Below are 24,076 nucleotides of genomic sequence, written 5' to 3'. Positions count from 1 at the left end.
CATACATCCTACCAAGGGCTGGGTTAACCATTGTGACTGATTGGCTCACTCTTCATAATAAACGGGCAAAAAGAGGGAACTCCACGTAAAACACCTTTTATTTAGCCTCCATCAGCTCAGACCAAAATAAGCAGTCGAGGCCACGGTTTATTTATTCCCACGTAACTCCCCAGTGCACGACAGAACTTCATGAAGGCTTGTCGTGAAGTCCCTCTTACCTTGATCTCAGCTAAAGCGAATTGCTACTCTAAAACTGCAGCTACATGAGTTTATGCAGACACCCTGGAGTGGAGCAAAAGCAGTCCCCAAGAAGAAGAACTGCAGAATTATGCCAAAGGGTCTGAGACAGCTTACACAAAATATATGCAATAGGATAATTAGGAACAACAACAGCAGTAATAATAATAACAAGAAGAAGAAGAACACAATACACAGGCCCTCCGCCCTGCGCCAGGCACACAGCCAGACCCCTTTCCTGCAGTGTCTCCGAGAATTCTGATAGTCATTCTTTGCGGTAAGGACCATCATTATCCCCATTTTACAGCTATGAAGACTGAGGCTGGGAGGTTAAAGCAACCCAGCTCAAGATTACATAAGCTAACAAGTGGCAGAGCTGGGATAGAAAGAAAGGCCATCAGTAAAAGGGCAGCCACGGGCAGGCCAGCAATGCGAAGCTGAGCCCAGGTGGAGGGGCTGTGCCCTCCACAGCGCAGGTGCTTCTGCAGTGAACTCGAACACTTAGCTTTGGGTTCCTTCCAGGACAAAGCAAGGAGGGAAATGTGTATCGGTGGCTAGATTTGCAGGGTGCCTGAGAGAAATGTATTCCATTTCCTAAGATGAAGCGCAGCTTCTCCTGGGCTAAGTGTCCAGGATTCGGAAAAACAAATGGTCAGCAGACAGATCTTTCAGAGAATCGTGTAGGAATAGCACTTCTGGAAACCAAGACTCCGGAGGCAGTCAGGCAGGACTCCAACCTCAGCACGATCTGGGCACCGACACAGACTCAGGACAAATGTGCTCTGGGATTCTGTGTTCTTACAGACTCGTGCTTGAGAGATAGCACGGCCTCCTGGCACCTCGGCTCGGGGCCGAGGGTGCGTCCACTCACAGGCAAATAAATCACACTGGTTCCAGTGCATCCAGCAGACAGCAAGCCTTCACACTCCAGGCCGCTCAGGACTGTCTCCCCTGGCACCTCTGCAGCCAGGCGGGGGCTCCCAGGGTGCCCAGCCGTAGGCAGTATCAGCTTCTGGTTCCTGGCACACCAGGGTAACTGGCTGAACACCAGCTCTGCAGAGCCACGAGCTGACCAGCAATAAGAGAGAGGTTGCTTACAAGCCAATCAGAAGATGGTGACTTCTGCCAAAGATCAGAATTTTGCTTTAAGCACCAGGGCATCGAGAGGCATTTTTCCTTAGAGCAGTAAACATCCTTTATCTGGAGATGCCTGTTGTAGATTGCGACAACAACACTGTAGCCGAATTATATTCAGAGGAGACTTGGTTTTCTGTTATCTAGACCTTGTGCAGGTGACGATTACAACTGATCTCAAATAACTAGTGGGTTTTGCTTTGAAAATCATTCATCTTACCTTTCTAGATCTGCCTCGAAGCAATAAATGAAGTAGATAGCGATTCTGGGAAACTTGAGCTGGACAGGAAATAGTCACATCAAACTTCCATTTTGGTCTTCCGAGTTTTCTTGTCACAGTGTGTCACGGGGCTGTGTCTGCTTGTGTAATAGGTGGCATCCTTGAGTAAATCCAGCACCCCAGAAATGTGTAATTTAATTTCCAAGCAAACCTAGGGCTAACTGGAAATGCTTATTTGTTCCTATTCTTATTTTTGAAAACTGTTTTGAGATGCATGAATCCACTTTCTTTTATGGGCAGAATAAAATGACCAGAATGCAACCTCACAGTGGGAACACAAATTGTTCTCTCCTCTCCTCTGCATTTAAGCCAACTCAGGCCAGATGGGGATGTGGACGACACCAGGGCTTTCCCATGGACTTGGAGGTGACTGTCACATATAGAAAGTAGTGTGTGTGTGTGTGTGTGTGTGTGTGTGTGTGTGTGTGTTTCCACAAGGCTTACTTTGGGGACAGTCTTAAATCTAGTTAAAGATATGTTCTCATTCTGGGAACTTCAACTAAACACACTCTCCCAATTTATGTAGATTTAACTGTAAGAAAAGATTGTTAAGTAGATGTTGTGGAGTCTGTTGGGTATCATGGCAGACAATGTATGTTCTCTCTTTGCTCTTCAGAATCCTGAGTTACAGGATGTTATTTTGTACCTAAAATAAATGACAATGATCCCCAGACTCCCCTGCAGCCAAGGAAGCCATTTGACCAAACTTAGCCAGTAAGATATAAATAGAAGTACTGTGTGAGGTTTCTAGGAATTGTTCCTAAAATAAAGAATAAGGACCCTCATTTTCCCTTTTTCCATCCAAGAACATATCTATGATGACTGGAGCTCAGCAGCCATTTTGCTCTGTGAGGCCAAGGGCCCTATGGTTAGTGCTGTGATCTGATGTCTATGGAACCACCATGCCAATCCTGGACACCCCACCTAGACTTTCTTTATATGAACAAAGTACCGCTATGCCTTTTTAAAGCCAGGGTTATTTTGAATTTTTTGGCAAACACTTGCCCGAGAGGGGTGACATAGAAATGCAGCGACAGAAAGGATGCAGATGTGAGGGCAGCCGCCCCACCTGGCCCTCTGCCCCGCCCCCGGCCCTCCACTCTACCACATCCACCCTTGTGTGTGCACTTTGGGGGTGGGGACCACAGTGCCCAGCAAAGCATCTGCCACCAATGGCTGTGATGGAGTAACAGCAAAGAATCGCCCCTTAGGTTGTCCCCCTCGTTGCCACTTTGCAGCCACTGAGGTCAGCTCTGGCCGACGCCTCAGACAGAGAGGCGGGGAGAGCACGGCGGAGAAGGAGCAAGCATTCGCTGAGGGGTGGGCAGAGGCGGCAGAGAACAGGGGACCAGACCAAAATGGGTGTCGGAGGGAAAGACAGAGGGCTTTGAAAGGCCTCACGGAACCTGTTAGGAAGGATGAACGAATGGACAGAGGATGGAAGAAGAAAGGAAGACAGGACAGCATATGTGTTTTGGGCACACATACTGGCCTGGGGAAGGGGACGGGGGCAGGTGGCTTCAGAGAACATGTTTACACACCTGCTTCTGTTACCAACCCTTCAAGTCAAGTCCCGACAAGGGTCCTCCGGCCCCGTGTTACTTGTGCCAATAGAACAAGATGGAGATGGGCTCAGAGCAGAGGAAAGCTTTCTTCTCTGATCACGGAAGGGAGGGGTGCAAGCCCCTGCCCTAGAGCACAGGCTCTCTGGGACAGGCCTTGGGCGGGACAGGGATGGGGACGGGACTGCTTTATAGGGGTCTCACCGGCGGGAGGGATGGGGTTCTGGGGGGTGGCGGGGTAGCTGTGCTGCTCCGGCCCCGGGCCCAGAGCTGGGCACAGCCTCTCTGCACACGCCCAGCTCAGCTAGGGTGTCGGTTCTACAGCTGGGAACTCTAATCCGACACGTTAGGTGCGAGGCATCTGCACACAGTCCCCCTCTGGGCAAGTGAAACTAGACTGAGCACAAAAGAAGAGTTAGACCTTATCACCCAGATTCCATCTCATTTTTCCTGGGTACCCCAGTGGGCTTTGCTGGTGACACCTCCGTGTCAACCAAACCGCTTAACCAGGACTGGTGGGCACACCACATGCCCACCGTGGCCCCATAGGTGAGGGATGCTGGCCGGGCTGGTGGATGGACCACAAGGGACTGCAGGGGCATCTGTCCATTGAGCTGGTTGCTGCCGTAGAACAACGAGGACCCAACGTGGCCAAATCTGACCTTTTAGAGAAAGGCCGAAACTCCAATTTCCAAATGCTGTTCAGGCCAAAGCAAAGACGTCTCTAGGTCACACCTGGCCCCCAGGGTGTCTGTTTGCAAGCTGGATGATGGACCCTGTCGTCTGTCACTTCCTTTCTTCTGCATGTGGAGTGTCCACAGGAGGGCCGAGGCCCCCCAGCCAAGCTGCAGCCCAAAGGCTGAGGCTTCCTGCTGGGTGTCACCTACTCCCAGGCCTGGCAGGAGGAGAATGTCTGTCCTCCACCACGAGTCGGTGGTGCTGTCAGTACAAGAAAGGGCCTGGACCACGAGAACATCATGCTCCCGGGAAGGCCTGTGGGCCCCCCAGCTGCAGTGCCCCCCAACCCCCAGGAGAAAAGGCAACTCTTGGGTGAGTTTTCAGCTTGAATAAACCTCTGTGCGGGTGTGAGGGGCAGCTGGGGACCCTCTGATCAGGTCCAAAAGCAAAAACTGGCTGTTATCACACTAAGATAAAATGAGAATGCTTTCCATTAAAAAAAAAAAAAAAACTTGGAGGGCAAGGTGTGCTGCTTCTCTGCCGCTCTCTGCCTTTTCCAACTGTTGTGTAGTTTAGCATTTCCAGTTGCTCTTCTGAAACTCTCTCTCCTTCCCTACCTGCTGCTGAAGGGCCCTGGCCTTGGGCTTGAGATCCAGGACCTGAAAGAACAGCATTTATCCACCTATCTTTCCCCTTAGACGCATCCTGCTTGTCCCGTGGCTGGCGAGTGCAGCCTCACCGGCGTGTCTTGTCCATTTGCTTTTCTCAGCATCCGGCGTGGCCAGTGGCAGAGCTGGTTACCAGATCCCTACCCCATTTTTTGTGATGGTGTCAATCAACTACGCCGAATGACCAGACGAGGATGAGCTCTGGAGAAGTCTGATCAATTCCTTAATGACTGCACCACATCGACCAGAATGGTTAATTCAGTCCCACAAGCTGACATTTCTTGGGCCTTCTGAGAAAAGTGTATCGTTTGCAAAAGTCACGGAGAATCTAAGTCCCCCCAGATAAACCAGGCCAGCCGCGGCGAAATGAACAGAGACATTCACATCTTCTGCTTGGGTCCTGGAGCGTTTGTGTAAGCTTTTCCTCATGGCTGCTTAGAAATGAATTTCATGATGCGAATACCCAAGTCTACACAGCCACTCAGAAACCACACGTGGCCGTGCTCTTACCAGACAGTGTCTCCTGAAGATTGCACGGCCACCAGCGATGGAGGTCTTCCATTTTGAATGTAAACTGGGAGAGAAGCAATTGTTTTCTATTTTTTAAATTCACAGTGTTCACGGAAATATACATTTCCCCAAAGGTCAGCGCTAATGCCAGCTATCCATAGCCCCCGGGGCCGTTAATGCAGACCTGCCCCCCACCCCACCAGCCTTGGCAAGGATTCCAGAAGCCCCTCTCCTTTCTATGGAGAAGGAAAGAAACTAAAGCACAGGAGCCATTCAGTTTGGGGGAAAAACTAGACCTAAAGCTTTTCCTAAAGTAAAACTTCTTTCTAACATTATATCAAAAGGAGACGATCTTCACTTGACTAAATGTTCTCATCCATTGCAAAATGAGTTCTGTTAAATTCAAAGCTCTTCCAATTTTAAGAATGGAGGAGGCTGCCATGTTTCTAGGATGATTTCAAGGAGGCCCACAGGGGTCCATGCCACTCAAAATCCCGTCTTGCCCACGCTAAACGGAGTCACCGCACCAGCGCAGAAGCTCCCCACAGAGCAGGGAGAAGCAGGCCCAGGTATCCTCACCGGCTCCTCCAGTCTCCTGAGAACCAGCCTGTGCTGGACGCTGTGGGGACCCGTTGCCCACCATGCGTTAGAGGTCAAGACACTCCCTGCGTCAGCTTTCCCGCACGGTCAGAAGTGTCCCACGCACTGAAGTGGGTGGAAGCCTTCAGGCCACGAGTTAGCTCCACAGAGGAGGCTTGCACTGGATGTGGGCACGGATGGCACCGGGGAGGTGCAGACGTGGACACAGGTCCTCTGGGCTGCCCATCAGGCAGGAGGGCCAGGGTGGAAGGTGTCTGGAGGGGCCGGAGGAGGTGAGAGCCTCAGGCCCTCCACAGGGATGCTGCCGTGGAAACACACACGGGAGGAACGGGCGTCTGAGCAACGCGGGAAAGATGGCGACAAACATAAAAGTGCCCACTGGTCTCTAACTCAGGCATTATAGTGGTTTCAAGATTTGCAAGTCCACAATTCCCTGAAGCTTTTCTAGAAGCTGCTGAGACCTAAGAGGCAGGGACCATCCTGGCACAGCTGCGCTTGAGTGTCTGGGCTTAGGCATTACTGATGCTTTGGTCCAAGAAGCTACCGTCTGAGGAGGTGTGTCAAAACATCACCCCGCTGACTTGATGCCTTCCAAGGTGGCCGGCTCCACATCAGTGCCTTTGCTCCAGGAATTAGATGGGTGTTGGATGTCGGCCTGGGTCTGTGGGGGCCCAGAACCCCAGCCAGAACCCCCATCAACTCCATTCATTCAGGATTCAGCAGCCTTGAGTTACTCAGACCTCTGACAGGTTTCCACGAGTGCCCCCCAGACCCCCTCTGCCCTCCCTCTGGGCCTCAGGGCTCAGGCAGACCACCCTTCAAGCCTGGGCTCACCCACGGCTCTCCCCCTGTTCCCGTGAGGCTCGCTCTTTGGTACTGCTGCCCATCTTGGGGCACTTCGCAGTGTTTTATCGCCTATTTATTTAGCAGAACTTGATTCTATATTAATGAAAGACCAATCAGGGCCAGGCAGTATGGAGTGTATACCATGCTGTGTGCAGTTCACGCATTCATTATTCCTTCCTTGGTTCAGTGAACATCTATAGGACGCCTGTTGCACACAGGTGCTGAGCTAGACAGCCGTGGAGCTATTACACAGCACGTGTGAGTGCATTTCTGCCTCCAGGATCATCCTTCCTGCCCATCACCTTCCTAAGCTCAACCCCTACCACCCCCCCCCCCCCCCCCCCCCCCCCCCGCTTATCTCTACTCCGCCTCCTTGAGGGCCAGGCACATTCCTGCCTCCGGGCCTTCGCACCTGCTGTTCCTGGAAGGCTCTTTCCCCAGAGCCCCACGTGGCTCACTCTCTCCCGTCTCTGTCGCTCGGGCTTTACTCACTAAGTCACTGTCTTAGGGGAGAGCCTTGCTCTGTGTCTCCCGTCCTCGCTTGATTTATGTTTCCTCCTAAGCAGTTCTTATTCGCGTACTGAACATGGACCTATTTATCGCTTGGATATAAGCTCCAGGGTGGCAGGGATGTTTGTCTGTGTTGGTCCCTGCTGTTTCCCCAGTACCCAGAACAGTGCTGGTCACAGAATGGGTATGGAGCCCACAGTAGTGGAATTAATAGTTGGATGAAAATATGACCTGAACAACAAAGTAGGAAGTTAAGGATGAAATTAGGTCATATTCTGGTCAGGCGAACAGGTGATAGGTACTGAGCCGTGTGGCTGGGTGCCAGGTTGATTGTAAGCATGCTTGTCACTGCCCCGGTCCTTTAATGCCTCGGTGTCCCTGGGGCTCGTTACCTCCTTCCCAAGAATTAACTTGTCTCGGAAAACAGAAGGTGCTCATCTGCACGTGGGCACCGGTTTTTCTTCCCCTGGACACACACGTGACATCCACTAACAGTCCCAGGAACAACAAACTCACATCCAGAGGAGCTCACATCACCCACGTGTCTCTAACCATGAAGGAGTGAAGTTTCCTGTTCCGAGACACTGGGCATTAAGACAAAGTAAGAGTTAAAATACCAGTAAATGTGCCTGGTTCTTCCAAGAATGCATCAGATATTCAGCAATCCCCTGTAAATAAAGGATGGCCATACTGTCTTCCACATAAGAAAGCATGTGTTCAAACAGTTTTCAGGGCAAAGTTAGCAAATAGGGCCACCAACAGAACCGATCTCTGAAGAAAGATTCAATTAGGCGTCCGTGCAGTTGCACGAAGGCCGTGTTGCAACACCGAGGTGGCCTGTTTTTCTGGTCATTATTAATCCAGAAACCTTAATGATGAACAACATTTGTGTTATTGTCTCCCCAAATTTAATTTGTTTATGCAGCAGTTCAGTTAATCCTGCAAATCTGTTTTTCTCAAACGAGGGCAGATAATGGAGACACCGTTCTTTACAAGTCTTCAGGCTTTTAAATTCTGATAAAATCAGGGTTCTTCACTGGGTCTTGCCCCAGCTCTGAATTAAACCACTTTAAATGTAATTATGGAAGCTGGCCTTACATCAGGGACGTCCATTTACAAAATTGATTGGCCATGCTGTTCCACGAGCCATTTCATGAGCAAACGATTGCAAAAGGGCCAGAACCGTAATTTATAAAGGCAAAAAAAGCAGGTAAATACTTTATTAGTGGTAATGAGAAAGTTTCCAACTAACTGAACCTTTTTCTTCCCTCACCAGCTACTTCATGGAGCCGTGGTGCATGGCCCTCTTTCACGATCGTTTTATTGATCTCCGGAAAGAGTTACGCCAGATCTTATCCTCCAAGGAGGTAAGAGTGATTAACAGATATGTAGGTTATTCCTTGCAAATTAGAAGCAGTTACAGTTGTTGATCATTTAGACTTTTCCCTACATTCCCACTTTACGGTTTCACTTTGAAAATCAACTGTCCCTCACAGAAACAAACTAAGGAGTAGGTAAACATAGATGGTGATATTTCAGGGAATGTGGATTGTTCCAATCTTTTATGCGGGGCAGATTTGCTTTCCCCTTTTACAAGTACCTGTACTTCCATTATCCGCTGACAGTGAGGGCTGAAAGCGCGGTGTGGGTGGTATCTCCTTGCCCTCGAGCATGAAGGCTGCGTTCCTATAGTTTCTGTCCGCGTTTGCCAGCTGTTCGCTAACCATTCGTGTGCGCGTGTTGTTCCAAAGGTGTCAGGGGACTGAACAGGTGTCCAAATGCACTCCTTTTATAACCGAAACGTCCTTCTCCAAGCAACGTAGGATTAACTGGAAGTGAGGCTGCACACCCCGCAGGCTCCGTACTCGGCAGGAAATGTGACTCTGCCATGTACGTAGTAAAATACTTGTGAAACTTTATTTTTTTCAACACCTAGAGTCCTTACCGGAGTTGCGGGGAGTTTACATCTTAGGTCAAACGTGCATTCTAGACTCCTTCTCGATTCACTCGGACGAGAGCTGAGGCTCAGCTGACCTTCTGCCTCGTCCGACTGTCTAGACGGGCAGGTTCTGCGTCTCTGTGTCGCCTCCTCGTGGGTCCCCGGGGTGTGGGCTGCCACACCGGATGCACAGATGCAGCCCAGGTCCCCAGGCCCTTCGTTCTAGCCGCTGCACACCCCACCTCACCGAACCACACAGGGACCCTCCGAGGTGGGTGGAGGCATTGTTGTCATCGCCTCCACTTCACCCATGAGGAGGCTGAAGCCGAGAGACTTCACGCAACCCAAGGCTCTCCTGCTCCAAAGCCAAGGTTGTCGGCCCTGGACCACAGCGGTGTCCTGGTACCCTCTCCTCATTGCCCCGCCCCTGTTCAGTTTCATCCCTGGGGGGGTCCAAGCTGGGAAACTGACGTAATTTTACTAATCTGAAGTAGATTCCAATTGGGAAACATAGGTTTATAGTTTAAACCAAACTCAATTCTCTTTGGTGACCACAAAGATAGGAACCAGGTGGGGAAGCGTACCCAAGGGAAGCAGAGGGGCCGACGGCTAAAGGCCCAGGTCAGCCACGGCGAGAGTCATTCAAATTGGAAATGAGAATAGTAATGAGATAGAGAGATTTAGGATGTTACAGGTCAGCAAGGTCCCTGCACTTCGTTCGGGGCTGTGAGGAAGTCGGTCCACATTAAAACATGACCCCGAGCTGGAAGCCTGGTGCTTACTGAGCTTTGCTAAGCTCCCTCCCTCCTTCCCTCCCAAGACAACCTGCAGCTCACCGCTGCCCCATAAGAAGGAGTCATCAGTATTCTCGCTATTCCATCAACATTCTATGCCTAAACCTTCTAAACCCCAGATCTGAACTCCTCAGTTAACCTTTTGCACAGAGCCAAGCGGTTTTTGGTGTCAAGTTTAAAAGGGAAACTTTCCCTTCATTTTCCCAAGTACGCATCCTCAAACGCACTGGTGGCTGCTTCTCATGGCACCCGCTGAGACTCCTGAAACCTTTTAGGCAGGAGAACATGTTTGCCGTGGGTCAGTCTGCAGTGCGTAAACTCGGCCTGGCAGTGGGCCCTGGCAGGAGAGCAGGGAGACTGCAAGTGGCCTTTGCAGAAGATGCTCTAAGGCTTCCCCAACCATCCTCATGGGTTCTCTACACTTCCAGAAAGGGGAACCTCTGCAAGAAGAGCCTCCACTGGGGGACTGTTCTGACATCTGTCAAGTGCAAGGGCCACAGGAGGTGTTGGGGCCTGTAGCGGTGTCTGCCTGTAGCTCAGATACACATGGAACAGGGACTCAGAGAGCTCGGGGGGGAAAGGGAGGGTTTGTGTGCGAGCACGGGGCACAGAAGAATGGCCCCAGGAAGTGCCGGCCACCAAAAGTCAGAGTGACTGTGACAGGTATGGTGGAGACAGGCCAACAGTGGAAGTGGTAGTCATACAAACAGACATGCAGGAATTTCACTGAGGAGTCTGGTAATAGGAAAACAAAGCAGATAGCCTTCACTACAGAATAACAGTAATTCCTTTTATCAAATATTGAGATGATGTAACCCATTTAATTTCACTTTCTACCTTGTCTTCAGGGAAGTACAGAAGTTCAATCCCATTAACTATGATGTCCTAGCACTCAGTTTATCAATTTTCCCCTCCCTCCACGTGTGGAGAAAGAAATAAATGACTATTATCTAGGACTTCCATAAGTCATATGTAGATTTTAATTGTGTATATGATTTATTTTGAAAACAAGATTATAAGACATCTCAAATCCTTTTGTGGAAGTCAAAAGGGGAATGGCTTATAAATCCTCTGGTCATGCATCTAGCCAAAGAGTCACTGACGAAGGTGAAATTCTGTATAGTCAAAATCATCCTCCAGAAAGATGGGTATTGATAGAGTTGGGAAAAAATAGTTTGAAAATAATAGAGACTTTAATATCTCACTTTCAGTAATGGATAGAACCAGGTAGAAGATTAACAAGAAAATAGAATACTTGAATAGCACTAAAAACCAACCGAACCTAACAGATTTATACAGAGCACTCGACCCAACAACAGCAGGATGCACGGTCTTCTCAAGTGCATGTGGAACATTCTCCAGGACAGGCCACCAAACAAGTGTCAATAAATTTTAAAAGACTTAAACCATACAAAGTATATTCTCCAACCACAATGAAATGAGACTAGAAATCAACTAGAAAGTGAACAACAGATTCTTAAGCAACTTCTTTGATTTCAAAGAAGAAACCAGGGCTTCCCTGGTGGCGCAGTGGTTGAGAGTCTGCCTGCTGATGCAGGGGACACGGGTTCGTGCCCCGGTCTGGGAGGATCCCACGTGCCGCGGAGCGGCTGGGCCCGTGAGCCATGGCCGCTGAGCCTGCGCGTCTGGAGCCTGTGCTCCGCAACGGGGGGGGGGGCCACAACAGTGAGAGGCCCGCATACCGCAAAAAAAAAAAAAAAAAACAAAACAAAACAAAGAAGAAACCAAATGGGATGTTAGAAGTACTTAGAGACAAATGAAAATGAAAACACAACCGACCAAAATTTATGGGATGCAAAGAGAGAACAGTTTTCAGAGAGAAATTTATAGCTATAAATGCTTACATTTAAAAAACAGGAAAGCCCTCAAATCAGTAACTTAATTCTACTCCTTAAGGAACTAGAAGAAAGAAAACCAAACTAGAAAAAGAAAACCAAACTAAACCCAATGCTAGCAGAAGGAAGGACTTAATAAACATTAGAGTGGAGATAAATGAAATAAAGAATTTAAAAAAACAGAGAAAACTGATGAAACCAAAAGCTGGTTCTTTTAAAAGATCAACAAAATAAACCTTTAGCTAGATTAATCAAGAAAAAAAAAAGACTCAAATCCCTAATGAAATGAAAATGGGGACATTTACCAACCTTAAATAATAAAGGTTTAAAAGAGAATATTATGAACAATTGTATGCCAACCAAACAGATAACCTAGATGAAACAGAGAAATTCCAAGAACCACACAAACTACAAAAACTGACTCAAGAAGAAACAGAAAATCTCAAGAGACCTATATGACAAGTAAAGGTATTGAATCAGTAACCTAAAACCTCCCAAAAAAGGGAATCCCAAGACCTGACGGTTTCACTGCTGAATTCTACCAGACATTTGAATAAGAATTAACACTGACCCTTTTCAAACTCCTCAGACAAATAGGAGAGGAAGGAACACTTCCTAGCCCATTCTATGAGGCCAGCATTACCCTGATACCAGAGCCAGACAAAGACATCAAAAGAAAAGAAAACTACAGAACAATATCCCTTATGAAGTTATGATGCAAAAATCTTCAGCAGAATACTAGCAAACTAAATCCAGTAGCACACTAAAAGGATTATACACTGCGACCAAGATTTACACCAGGAATGTAAGAGTGGTTCAACATATGAAAATTAATCCATGTAATACACCACATTAATAAAATGAAAGAGGGGGAGAAGTGCTATAATCTCAATTGATGCAGAAAAAGCATTTGACTAAATCACACATGCTTTCATAGTAAAAACACTAAAAAGCCAGGAACAGAAGGAAACTGATAAAGAGTATTTATGAAAAGCCTACAGCTAACATCACACTCAATAGTGAAGGACTGAAAGTTTTACCTCAGAGATCTGGAACTAGACAAGAATGCCTACTTTCACCACTTACATTCAACAGTGTACTGGAAGTTCTAGCCACAGCAATTAGGCAGGAAAAAGAAATAAAAGGCATCCACGTTTGAAAGGAAAACTATCTCTATTTTCAAAGGACGTGATCGTATATAAAGAAAATTTTTAAAAATCACAAAAGAACATTAGAGCTAATAGATGGACGTGGCAAAGTTACAGGATATAAGATCAACATACAATAATCAGTTGTCTACATTAGCAATCAATAATCCAAAATGAAATTAAGAAAACAATGCCATTTACAATAGCATCAAAAATATTAAAATACTTGGGAATAAATTTAAGCAAGGAGGTATAAGACTTGTACACTGCAAACCACAAAACATTTCTGAAAGAAATTAAAGAAGACCTTAATAATGAAAAGACATCTATGTTCATGGATTTGAATATTTAATATTGTTAAGATAGGATAACCTAAATGGGAAAAGAATCTGAAAAAGAATAGATATATGTATATGTATAACAATCACTTTGCTGTATACTGAAACTAACGCAACACTGTAAATCAACTATACTCCAATATAAAATAAAAATTTTAAAAACCAAAGTGCCAAGTTTTAAACTAAAAAAAAATGTTGTTAAGATAGGAATACTATGCAAAGCAATCTACGGATTCAATGCAATCCTATAAAAATCCCCATGGCTTTTTTTTTAGAAATGGAAAAGTCAATCCTAAAGTTCAGATGGAAATGCAAGCTAAAACAATTTGAGGAATTTTTAAAAAGTTGAAGGATACACACTTTGCAATTTCAAAACTTAATACAAATCAACAGTAACCAAGACAGTATGGTACTTGCATAAGGATAGACATATAGATCAATGGAGCAAAATTAAGAGCCAGAGTAAACCCATTTATATGAAAAGATGTTAACATCACTAATCTTTAGGGAAATGCAAACCACATCATTAATCATTAGGGAAATGCAAACCAGGGCCACAGTGAAATACCACATCACGCCCACTGGGATGGCTATAGTTAAAAAAAAAAAAAAAGAGGAAATAATGATTGTTGGCAAAGATGTGGAAAAATTGGAACTCACACATTGCTAGTGGGAATGTAAAATTATTATGCAGTTGCTGTGAAAAAAATGGTTTGATGGCTCCTAACAACTTACAAACAGAATTACTATATGACCTAGCCATTGCACTCCTAGGTATATACCCAAAGGAATACTTGTATATGAACGTTCATAGCAGCACTATTCAGAATTACAAGATGGAAGAAAGAACCCAAATGCCCATCAAGGGACAGGTGGATCAACAAATGTGGTCTATGCACATGATGGAACGTTATTCTGCCACAAAAGAAATGAAGTGCTGATAGTCTAGAAAGTGGATGAACCTCAAAACACTGAGTTAACTGAAAGAAGCCAGATACAAAAGGTCATGTGTCGTCTGTGGCATTGTGAGGTGAGCTGCTCACAGATGAGCACGTTGGGAGGGGGGGGTGGTCACAGTGTCGGGGGGAGGTGATCACACTGAGAAAAGGTCACACCAGGAGAGGCAAATGTACAAAAATGAGTTACGATCTAGAGCAGTATTTGTGTTGCATAAATTTAAAAGCTCCGTTATGTGACCTTACACCATTTACCCTGATGTTAGAACAGCATCATGCAACACGAGCCCAAAATCTTCTCTAATTTTTGTATATTCACTGCTTATGTTTGATACATTTTTCCTGAAAAATTAAGGGAGAAAGAATCAATCTCAGATGTACTGCATACGTGCTTGGGCACTCAAATGTTTCCGTGCCTCTAATATTTAGTTCTGGGCATCCCTTGCCATCTTCTCTCCCACCATCTTCGTTGAGCCGATTTGGTGTCCTGGCCCCCCACTGACTGTACTTCCAAGTGATGTGTGTATAATCTGCCACACCTGGCAGTGTCTCACTTACTTAACCAAGTGATAATTACCTTATATCTCCATATAGTTTGAATCTAGTTTTCTAAGTTCTTACTATTAATAAATTAATGATCCAGTAGAACTCTGCAAGATATCTGCTTTTTTGTGGTTTTTTGCTGTTAAAAAAAAAAAGAATTATTGGAAGGTCAAATAAATATACCATCAAAGTCCATCTTCCTTTAGGGTAATTTTCAATTATTGTGGTGTTCAGAAAGCACACAGCTCAAATCTCAGTGAAGTGCTTTTTTATTTTGGCCATGTCACGTGGCATGTGGGATCTTAGTTCCCTGACCGGATATCGAACCTGTGCCCCCTGCACTGGAAGCACAGAGTCTTAACCACTGGACCACCAGGGAAGTCCCTTTTTAAAAACGTTTTTTAATTTTTGAGTGAAGTGCTTTTTATAACAACCCTCCTATAGATGGGCAGATAGGTGATGAAGCAAGTATGGTAGCTGTAGAAACCAGGTAGTGTGTATGCAGGTGCCAAGCGCACCGTTCTGTCAACTTGCCTCTATGTTTGAATCCTTTTATTTTATAATAAAATGTTGGAAAAATCTCTACTGTATTGTAAACATGCACAGCATATGCTTCTCAACTTCAAATAACTTTATTCCCTCTGAGCCCCATCTTTAAAGATATCAATGAAATTTGCCTTTATTCAGAAGTTATTCCAGGGCTTTAAAAATCCCATTTCTTGGGGACTGTAACCAAGTAAAGTAACCATCTAGGAGTTTTCATGTAAAAATCTTTAATCACCTCCTTTCTTATTTTTAAAACAAGCCTGATATACAGATCTTTTCTATCTGTATATTAAGAGCTTAAAATTAAGAGCTTAAAATTACTACCCTTGCTGAACCTTGAAGACATTATGCTACGTGAAGTAAGACAGTCACCAAAAGACAAGTAGTGTTTGATTCCATTTACACGAGATGCCATAGAGAAAGGAGAAGGGTGGTCGCCAGGGGCTGGGAGGAGAGGGATGGGGAGTCAGGTGTTAAAGAGTTACAATTTGGGAGGATGCAGACATTCTGGAGATGAGGGTGGTCATGGCTGACAATGTGAAAGCCCCTAACACCTTTGAATCCTACACTTAAAAATGGTTAAAGTGGTAAATTTTATGCTATGTGTGTTTTGCCACAGTTAAAAAAAAATTTTTTTTTTAATGTAGAAAAAAAAATGACCAACCTTGGGGAGTTTTAGTGAAACTGCCCTCTTACTGTGGAGCTAAGCCCAAGTAATTTTAGTATCTGGCCTCTTACCGTATTTTCCAGGAGGAAAACCTTCCTTCCATAGAAGAATTAGCCCGTCAGATCGAAGATGAGGAAATTAACCTGCCCGAGAAGCCCAAGAATTACCTCAAAAGAGTTTTCCAGGAAACCATCTACAGGCCTCTGGTGGAGAAGAGCATCCTTGACTCTCTGCGCTATAATCATTACCACCTGCCCATGTACGCGTGGCAGGGCATCGTTTAGCGGTGGCCACGGCCTCCACTTGATTGCTTCCACTCGTATCGTTCCGGGAAGTGCTCCGTAGAAGCAGGAAACCTCTCCGAAGCCTGGCTGGACCGCCAGGCACCGTCGTGGTTCCCTCCTTTCTTTTCCGGGTCCACCGATGCCTGTGGTTTCCTATCGTCCCAGTAGGTGGCGCACGGCGGTGCGTCTGGATTCTGGGGCAGGGAGACGCTTTACCAACACCAGGCGTGTTCCTGGGCAGAATAACCCATTTTAGCAATAAAATGAGACCGTACTGTGTAAAACTTGTTTTTTACCTTGGGCGTGGTTCTGTTTGATTTCCTGAAAAGTCCTGCCGCCAACGCTGCTAGTCCTTTACATGTTTACCCGGTCATAGTCGTGAGCGATAAAAAAGAAAATCGTGTGCCCAGGATGGAAAATGAGTAAAACAGATTAACAGGAAATTATCTCTGTAACTTAACATCAGAAGGACCGATTGCACAGACAAGTTTACAGGAACTTTCGAAACGAGGAGGCTGCTCTCAGGGCCCCTGTATTTCTACTTCCTGTCCCAGATCAGGAGCATAAATGCACCGAAAAACTGGAAGATCAATTCAGGTTCACACACAGGTTTTAGACTAGAAAACGGTGGTGGGAAACGAATCTCGGTCATTTCCTTTGACCCTCAGCGCTGTTGCTTTGCATCGGCCCCCTCTGGTACCTGTCACCTGTGACGTGGGTCAGTAGCCCTCTTTCTTGTAAATAAAGCAAATTAAGTGCCTAGCACAAAATATGGATTCAGGAACAACACATAAGACTGTTTTCATTTATTTGAATCTCTTTTAAGCAGACAGTGTGACACAATTTGTGTCTGAATTTTTGACCAGTAGAGCTTAAAAGTGGCTTTCATGGACAGAATTACAGTTTTCGCGTGTTGTTTTTTTTTTTTTGGCATTTATGTTAATATTTAGCAAAAGTTGGCTCAATTACAATGACTACACAGTAGTTTGGAGGATGTCATAGCTGGCATTACAGAATTATCCACCCATTAACAAACTGATACCTCTCAAAAATAAAATGGTTTTGGAACCCTAGACTCTGATTTTTCTAAGGCAGGCAAAAGCAAGCAATAAACTCCATTAATTCCTGCACACGTATGTTTTACACAAGCACGTGGGTCATTCAGAGGGAGGGCCCAGCTCCCACCATATGGTACAAACTGTGTAACTCTTACGGAGAACAATTGCTACTGGTCCCCTCTTCAAACTGCAAGCCCAACACATATGGAACCATATTTCAGGGCCTGCAAATGAGTCAGCTCAAGAAACTCTCCTTCCCTCACCCCCTTCCTCTGAGAGGCCCTGGATTAAATTCATCAGCAAATGGAGTGAGTTTCTTTGACAGGCCCTGGGACCTCGGGTGGAGATTAACAGTACAACCAGTTAGAGGATCAACAGTTATGATTTCTGTGACTAAGTACTACCATTAAAAAGCTTCTGGTCACATAAAAGTGACCCCATATGATAGTGCCAACCTTAATGTCAAATCATGCATACACTTTATAGTAAGTTTTCTTTTGCTGCCTTTTTAAAAGTAGTCTTGGGCCCCCATAGGTATCATGGCAGATTTGAAAATGTCTAGAATATAATTTAGTCTACATGGTGCATTGGAGGAAGTTACTGACCATTGTCCTATATTCAGAAAGTGAGTCGTTTCCTGAATCTAGGCAGGAATTTTAGCATATATGTGCAGACAAGCATTTTGTCACTAAGGAACCACTTTTCTAATAGACGAACCCAAGAGGTGTTGATCATAGCTTGAAACTGGCTGTTTTAAGAGCTTTAGGAAAATAAAGATATTTATTCCTCGATGATGATGAATCCTGGCAGAAGAAAGGGCTTCAGAAAGACCAAGATTTGGACTTCTCTTGGGGAGCCCTGGCATGGCTTCTGTAAGAGACATGAGTGCCAGGAAGTCCCCAGGCATTTCAGCGTGGGCTGCTCAGCAGGGAGTCTTGAACTCTAAGCCCAATCTTACTGACAGGAAAACACCAAAGTTAAATTTCCCACGTTGTATTCCCCCCAGATCACATGTAACAACCATGCCTCACAGTTGCCTCTAATGATCTTCTGACATGAGTCGATTTTTACTAGCACGTGGCCACCTCCTTCCCCAAAATGGCTCCTGAGATGCCACCGAAATATCCCAGGAAGGCGAGAGAAAAAGAGAAGATGATGTGGGAGAGGAAAGAGAACACTGTACGGAGAAAATGTGAAGCCAGCCAATCAATATTTACCCTCAGAAGAGGGTGTGTGTGTGTGTGTGTGTGTGTGTGTGTGTGGGTGGGTGGGTGGGTGGGTCTGCGCGTGAGAGAGAGAGAGCGCGCGCACACGGGTGCACGGCTGAGTGTTAGCCAAGGCGCAGGGAGAGGGGCTCGAAAGTCGTCGTGAGCGAGGAGCTGTTGATTGTTTTCTGGTTGAGAGAAGAGGTGATGATAAGGCTGGGATACAGTGCGCGCCGGGCCGGGCGGAGCGACAGCTGTATGCTAATACTCGCAGAAACCAGCCTCCGCGTCCCCCATTAAAGCAGGCGGCCAGGAGGCCACACATCACTGAACAAATAGGCTCTCTCTAGACAAATAAAATAACACACGTTGGCCTGCGGGGAGTGGGGAGAGCCAGAGGGGGAGAGGAGCGGGAGGAGAGGGTGGGAGGGGGAGGGAGGGGAGGGGAGAGAGGGAGCCCCTGAAGGAGAGAGGATGGACGGGGAGAGAGGGGAGGGGAGACGAGGTGATGGGGGGCAGGGAGGGAGACCAGGGAAAAGAATGAGAGGGACAGTCCGAGGGGGAGAGGGTCGGGGGTGGGCGAGACCGTGAGGAGGAGAGAGATGGGGGAGTGAAACATGCGAAGAGAGAGGGAGAGGTGGGACGGGGTGGGCAGAGAGGGGCAGGGGAGAAAGAAGGGAGCGCCCGGGAAGGAGGAGAGGAGGGTGGGGGAGGGAAGGTGGGAGAGAGAAGGAGGCGGGGGGGGGGGGGGGGGGAAGCGGGGGGGGGGGGGGGGCAACAGGGAACCACAACCAAAACGAGCGGGAGGGGGGGCGGGGGGGGGGGGGGGGGGGGAGGAACAGAGGCCCAGGCGGACAGCGCGACTCTCCAGCCCCCGGGCGCCTGGCTGCCTCTCTGTCCACCCCCCGGGGCTGGCGAGGACTGGGGACGTTCCGAGTCGCCGTGGCCTTTCTGGTCAGTTTTGCTGGGGCTTCGTCGCTGCCTTTCCTGAGACTGGGGCGCGCGGGGAGCCGGGCCGCCCCTCACAGGTGGGAGCCGCCCCCTGCGCGCCCCACGCTCGGGGCCCTCCCGCTCCGCTCGGTGCCCTCCCAGCTCTTCCTGGCCTCATCTTCTGCTTAGGACTTTCCCACACTTCCTGGCTTCTCCTTCGCCCGCTTTGGCCAACATCGCCCTTCCCGTCGCCCGGCCCGGGGACTGTCCGGCCCGCCTCCCCTGCCCGGCCCGCGACAGTCCCACCCGAGGAGAAAACAAACAGCCCCGAGGGCACTTCAAGGAGCGTGCGGAGGCCCGACGGCACACTCAAGAGGATGAAAGGGGGCGGCCGGCCACCCCGTGGGCCCCGGCGAATAATGGGCGCGCGGCAGATTGCCGGGGGCACTTGAAACTCGAGGGGAGGGAACTGCTGGAGCGCGGTCCCTCCCCGCGCCCGGCGGACGGCGCAGCCTCGCGGATTCGCCGTCGTCTGCCCTCTTTCATGCGCTCTTCTTTTGTGTGGAATTATTTAAACGGGAGATCCATGGCAGCTTTATGCTAATGTGCCGAACAAAGGCGACGGCCCGGCGGCGGGGGCCCGGAAGGTGCCTGGAGGCCGGAGCGGGACGGGCGGGGAGGCAGCGGGCTGCGCGTGGCTCTCGCGTGCCCTGGGGCCAGACACGGCCGCCCCTCATTCCTGCAAACACAAAGCCTCTCCGGCTCGGGCCGGCGCGCGCGGCGCACGGGGAGCTGGGCCCCTCCGGGACCTGACGGCGGGCTCTGCGCCTGGAACGCTTGGTCCAGGCCTGGCCGTGGCTCGCGGGGCGGGAGGGCCTCTGCGAATTCGGCAGAGGCGTCCGCAGCCGGCCCGGGACGGCGCTGGGGGCGCTGACCACTCCCTCTCGCGCCTCCCGAGCGTCTCCAAACGCGCCGCGCGCCGCGGGGTGAGACTGCGGACCCTCCTGTCCTCTCCTCTTAGGAGCTTAGGGGCTGCCTAGTCCCGGCGACATCCCACAGGGCAATTCCTGAGCCGAAATTCCTCGCTCTAGGGCTTATCTCCAAGCTTTGCGCTTCCAGCAACTCCCTGGCGCTAAACTCGGGAGCCGGGGGTCACAGTGAACCCCACTGCGTTCCCCGACGGCAACCTAGGACTCCAGGACAGGAGAGCTTAGAGCGGCCGCGGCCTCCAGCTCTGCAGCGGTCAGAGGAAGAATCCACCGCGGGGTCCGCAAGGACGAGGGCCGAAGAGGCCTCTGGATTTTTCCCAAGCGCCGGCCAGGACCCCACAGGAAGGGGAGGAGTCGCTTGGGGCCTGGGAAGGACACTTCGGGACCCTGCCTGGGATCCCTCTGCTCGCCTCCTCCCGTGAAACTCCCCAGGAGGGGGCAAGTCAGCGCTCAGTGTTTCCCCAGCCCAACTCCACGCGGCCCCTATCCGGAATCGCAATGCGCAAAGGCCCGCCGCCGCGGCGCAGCGTGGTAGCGCTTCGCTCTCTTCCAAGAGGAAGGAAAATATCTCGACTCACTGTCCAAATGCCCGCGGGCGGGCAGGTTCTGAGAAATAAAATCACGCAGAAGACGCAAACCCACGGCCGGGTGCAAGGGTGCACGTCCTTGGAGGTTGCCGGTGTGTGCGTGAGCGCAGCCTAATTCTTCCTCAGCCCTGGGTTATGAAATTAGTTTCTAATACTCGGACCTTTCAAGTTTCCATTTGTTTTTGACGGTACCTGTCTGAAAGCAGATTTCATTTTCGCTGGCCAGACTAGAAACCACAAAGAAAAAGAAATGGATCCATTGAATCTCAGTATTTCAATAGTGTTCAATAGATTCTCTTGGCTTAATTCAGAGCCCTATTTGAATTTGCTGCATTCAGGCAGGGGTTTTGTTTTGTTTTGTTTTTTGCCTCCCACCCCCGCCCTCTTTACAATTATGGGTGTTGTTATTTTTAAAGGATTCACAAGGTGACTAACTCTCCCTGTTATCTGTTGAATGAAAGGAGTGTTACACATGTAAGACCAAATACCCCACGTCAGTTGGGGATGGCGGGCTGAGCCCCCGCCCTATTATTCCACAATCCAGATGGGATTCGTGATTAGAAAATAAAATTGGCCAAAGCTGTCCCGGAATCCCCTTCCCACTTCTAATTTCATCAGCAGTATCAATCAGCGCTCAAAAGAGCAAGGAAATAACGTCAGTTACTTTTAGACTGAAAGATATATATAAATTTTAGATAAACTCGTTTTAGAATTTCTAACTTTTTTCAGGACTAGCATTCATCGTAGTTAGCATTTTTAAAACGATGAGAGTTTTCAAAATATATTCCATAATGTGTATTCTTCTCGTTTCAGTCTGTGAGTTAAAAAAGAAATTACAAACATAAAATCACCAAATGTTTTCCCCTTGATTAGTCAACTTGATTAACCCCTTGATTAACTAATTCTAACAACTGTCTCCATTACAACTTATTACTCATGTGGACTTTTTTTTTTAATCTTTCATTTCCAGGCCAGGGTATTTTCACAGGGAAAATCCAAAACAATGAAATACCTTCAGTGGAATCAGACGTAAGCAAAACTCAGCAAAGTCTGAGTGCACAGAGCTTTTCAGAAAAGTGTTCGTTTCCTTCTCTTTCAATAAAGTGACATCTTCACAACATATGACATTTTCTGTGGTTTTGCAATTTGTTCCCTAGTGATGGGCGATCAGGGCCACTACGCACTCTTGGGGTTCTGTCCTCATCCCCCGGAGATTCTGCCTTTTGTGTTTCCTTGGGGCAGGGCTGGGAAGAGGTTGGAGGCACAGGGCCCGGTCTGGGGTCCAATCGGGGTGGCGGGGCTGGGGGGTGGATTTTCACTGTTGTCTTTTCCTGGTGGCACCGGGGGGGGGGGGGGGGGGAGGCGGCCTGTCCTCTCCGAGGCCGCAGCCTGCCTCAGAGGACAGATTGCCCCTCTCTCCCCCCGGCCGGCAGCACGCGCCTCTTTTGAGTCCAGATTGGCCGCGACCGGCGCTCAATAGCGGGAGGTTAATTTCCTTCACAAAGGTGAAGGGGGCACGGCTCCGGGGGGCCCCGCGCCCAGACAGGCGGCCCCTTTATTCCGAGGCGCCTTGATTGGAGCCCTTGATTTAGCATCTGATGTCAACCGACAGACAAAATGCCCGCTCGGAATGAAAATGCATGAGGCCGTGCAAGGAGAGCGGAAACCAACTTCACTGGGGCGCACGCGGCTGGCCGCGCGTTTCGGGCTTTGGCCAAGTCCACCCGAATCAACCCGGCCCTGGGCGGCGCGGAGGCTCCGAGCAGCCTGGACCGGGCCCCTCCAACGATGCCAATCCCGGAGCCTCCGGGAACTTTAAAAAAAAAAAAAAAAGTTCAGAAATTCAAGGTTTTTGGAACACAGCCCAGCCTGCCCCCTCCCCCATCCAGCGCTGCGTCTGCTGGCGATTGAAGAAGTGAGGTGCCAACTGTTTCTCAAACTCGATAGGAACCTTCCCGAGGCCCGAGAGTGCGCAGCGGCTGCGGACACAAACATCGCCCTCAGCTGCTGCCAGAAGGCCAGACCCTCCACCCAAACTTGGAACTCCAGGGTCCCATTTTCGTTTAGACCCTGGGTCCCCCGGCCCATCAGTCCGAGGCCCGGGCGGGGCTCTGGGCGGCCCGGGCTTTGCAGCTATTTTCGATTCCGGATTATTTCCCAAACACCAGGAGGAGTTCCTGCGCCTCCCCCAACCCCACTCCCGCCCCGGCCGCCTAACTCAGATCTCCCCCGCGCCTGCTGCTGCCCACCGCCGCCCCTACCCAATCAGCGAGCACAACTTCCCCCTCCGCTTCGGCTCGCGGATTGAACCCTCCTGACATATTTGGGGCCATTCTTCTCCTTTGTTGCTATTTTGCTCGCGACCCGCGGGTAATCCCAGCGCGGGAGGGGGGCGAGCATTGTCGTGCTGATGGACGGGCCCATTTGGCGGCTCCGCGCCCCCGGGAGGAGAGACACAAAGCCCAGGCACGTGCGCCTCCCCATAGAGGAGCAGCCGACCGTGAAGGGAGGCGGGGCCGGGCGTGTGCCTGGGCCGGGCGGGGCGGTGGCGCCGGGCGGGGCGGCGGCGAGGCGCGCGCGGGGGCCCCGCGCCCTCAGGTACATCTGCCGCACCTACCGGGCGACCCCCGAGTCCCGGCCCCCTCTTGGCCGCCGCGTCGCCCTCCCAACCCGACCGGGCGGAGGAGCTGCGGACGCGCTGATTGGCTCCGGGGGAAGCGGGAGGCGAGAACAATGGCCCCCTCCCCCAGTTAAAAGGGAGCGGCTCCGGGGCCCGGGGACAGGGACGCGCGTGCAGGGCGCAGAGCCGGGCCGAGCCGCCGCCGGCGCCACGCGAGTCCCGCCGCCGTCGCCGCCGCGCCCGGGCCATGGGCCGGGGGCACTGAGGGCCGCCGGGGCCGAGCGCGAAGGTGGGACCGAGCCAGCGCCTCGCTCTCGCCCTCGCGCCGCGCCAACATGCCCCGCGGCTTTCTGGTGAAGCGCAGCAAGAAGTCCACGCCCGTGTCCTACCGGGTCCGCGGCGGCGAGGACGGCGACCGCGCGCTGCTGCTCTCGCCGGGCTGCGGGGGCGCCCGCGCCTCGCCCCCGGCGCCGAGCCCCGGGCCGGGCCCTCTGCCGCCGCCGCCCGCCGAGCGCGCCCATGCGACGCTCGCCGCCGCGGACCCGGTAGGACACGGGCGTGGAATTCTTGCTGCGCTTCACCCGAAAGCCG

General features: G+C 49.7%; 2 protein-coding genes across 2 annotated transcripts in view; both read left to right on the top strand.

Annotated features, from left to right (window-relative positions):
• The window catches only part of CFAP61 (cilia and flagella associated protein 61), a 256,888-nt gene extending 240,508 nt beyond the window's left edge, over positions 1–16,380 (top strand). Inside the window, exons 26-27 of the mRNA XM_029220311.1 lie at positions 8,302–8,392; positions 15,896–16,380. Of these exons, the coding sequence (XP_029076144.1) occupies positions 8,302–8,392; positions 15,896–16,096 (292 nt within the window). The 3' untranslated portion in view covers positions 16,097–16,380. The remainder of the gene's footprint in view (positions 1–8,301; positions 8,393–15,895) is intronic.
• A 7,440-nt stretch (positions 16,381–23,820) lies between these two features.
• Positions 23,821–24,076, top strand: part of INSM1 (INSM transcriptional repressor 1) — a 2,022-nt gene continuing 1,766 nt past the window's right edge. The window contains exon 1 of the mRNA XM_029219524.1: positions 23,821–24,017. Coding sequence (XP_029075357.1) covers positions 23,821–24,017 — 197 coding nt within the window. The remainder of the gene's footprint in view (positions 24,018–24,076) is intronic.

This window comes from Monodon monoceros, unplaced genomic scaffold (genome assembly GCF_005190385.1).
Source record: "Monodon monoceros isolate NGI ecotype Baffin Bay Population unplaced genomic scaffold, NGI_Narwhal_1 Super_Scaffold_13, whole genome shotgun sequence".
Taxonomy (NCBI): Eukaryota; Metazoa; Chordata; class Mammalia; order Artiodactyla; family Monodontidae; genus Monodon; species Monodon monoceros.
This window is presented reverse-complemented; position numbering and strand designations above follow the sequence as displayed.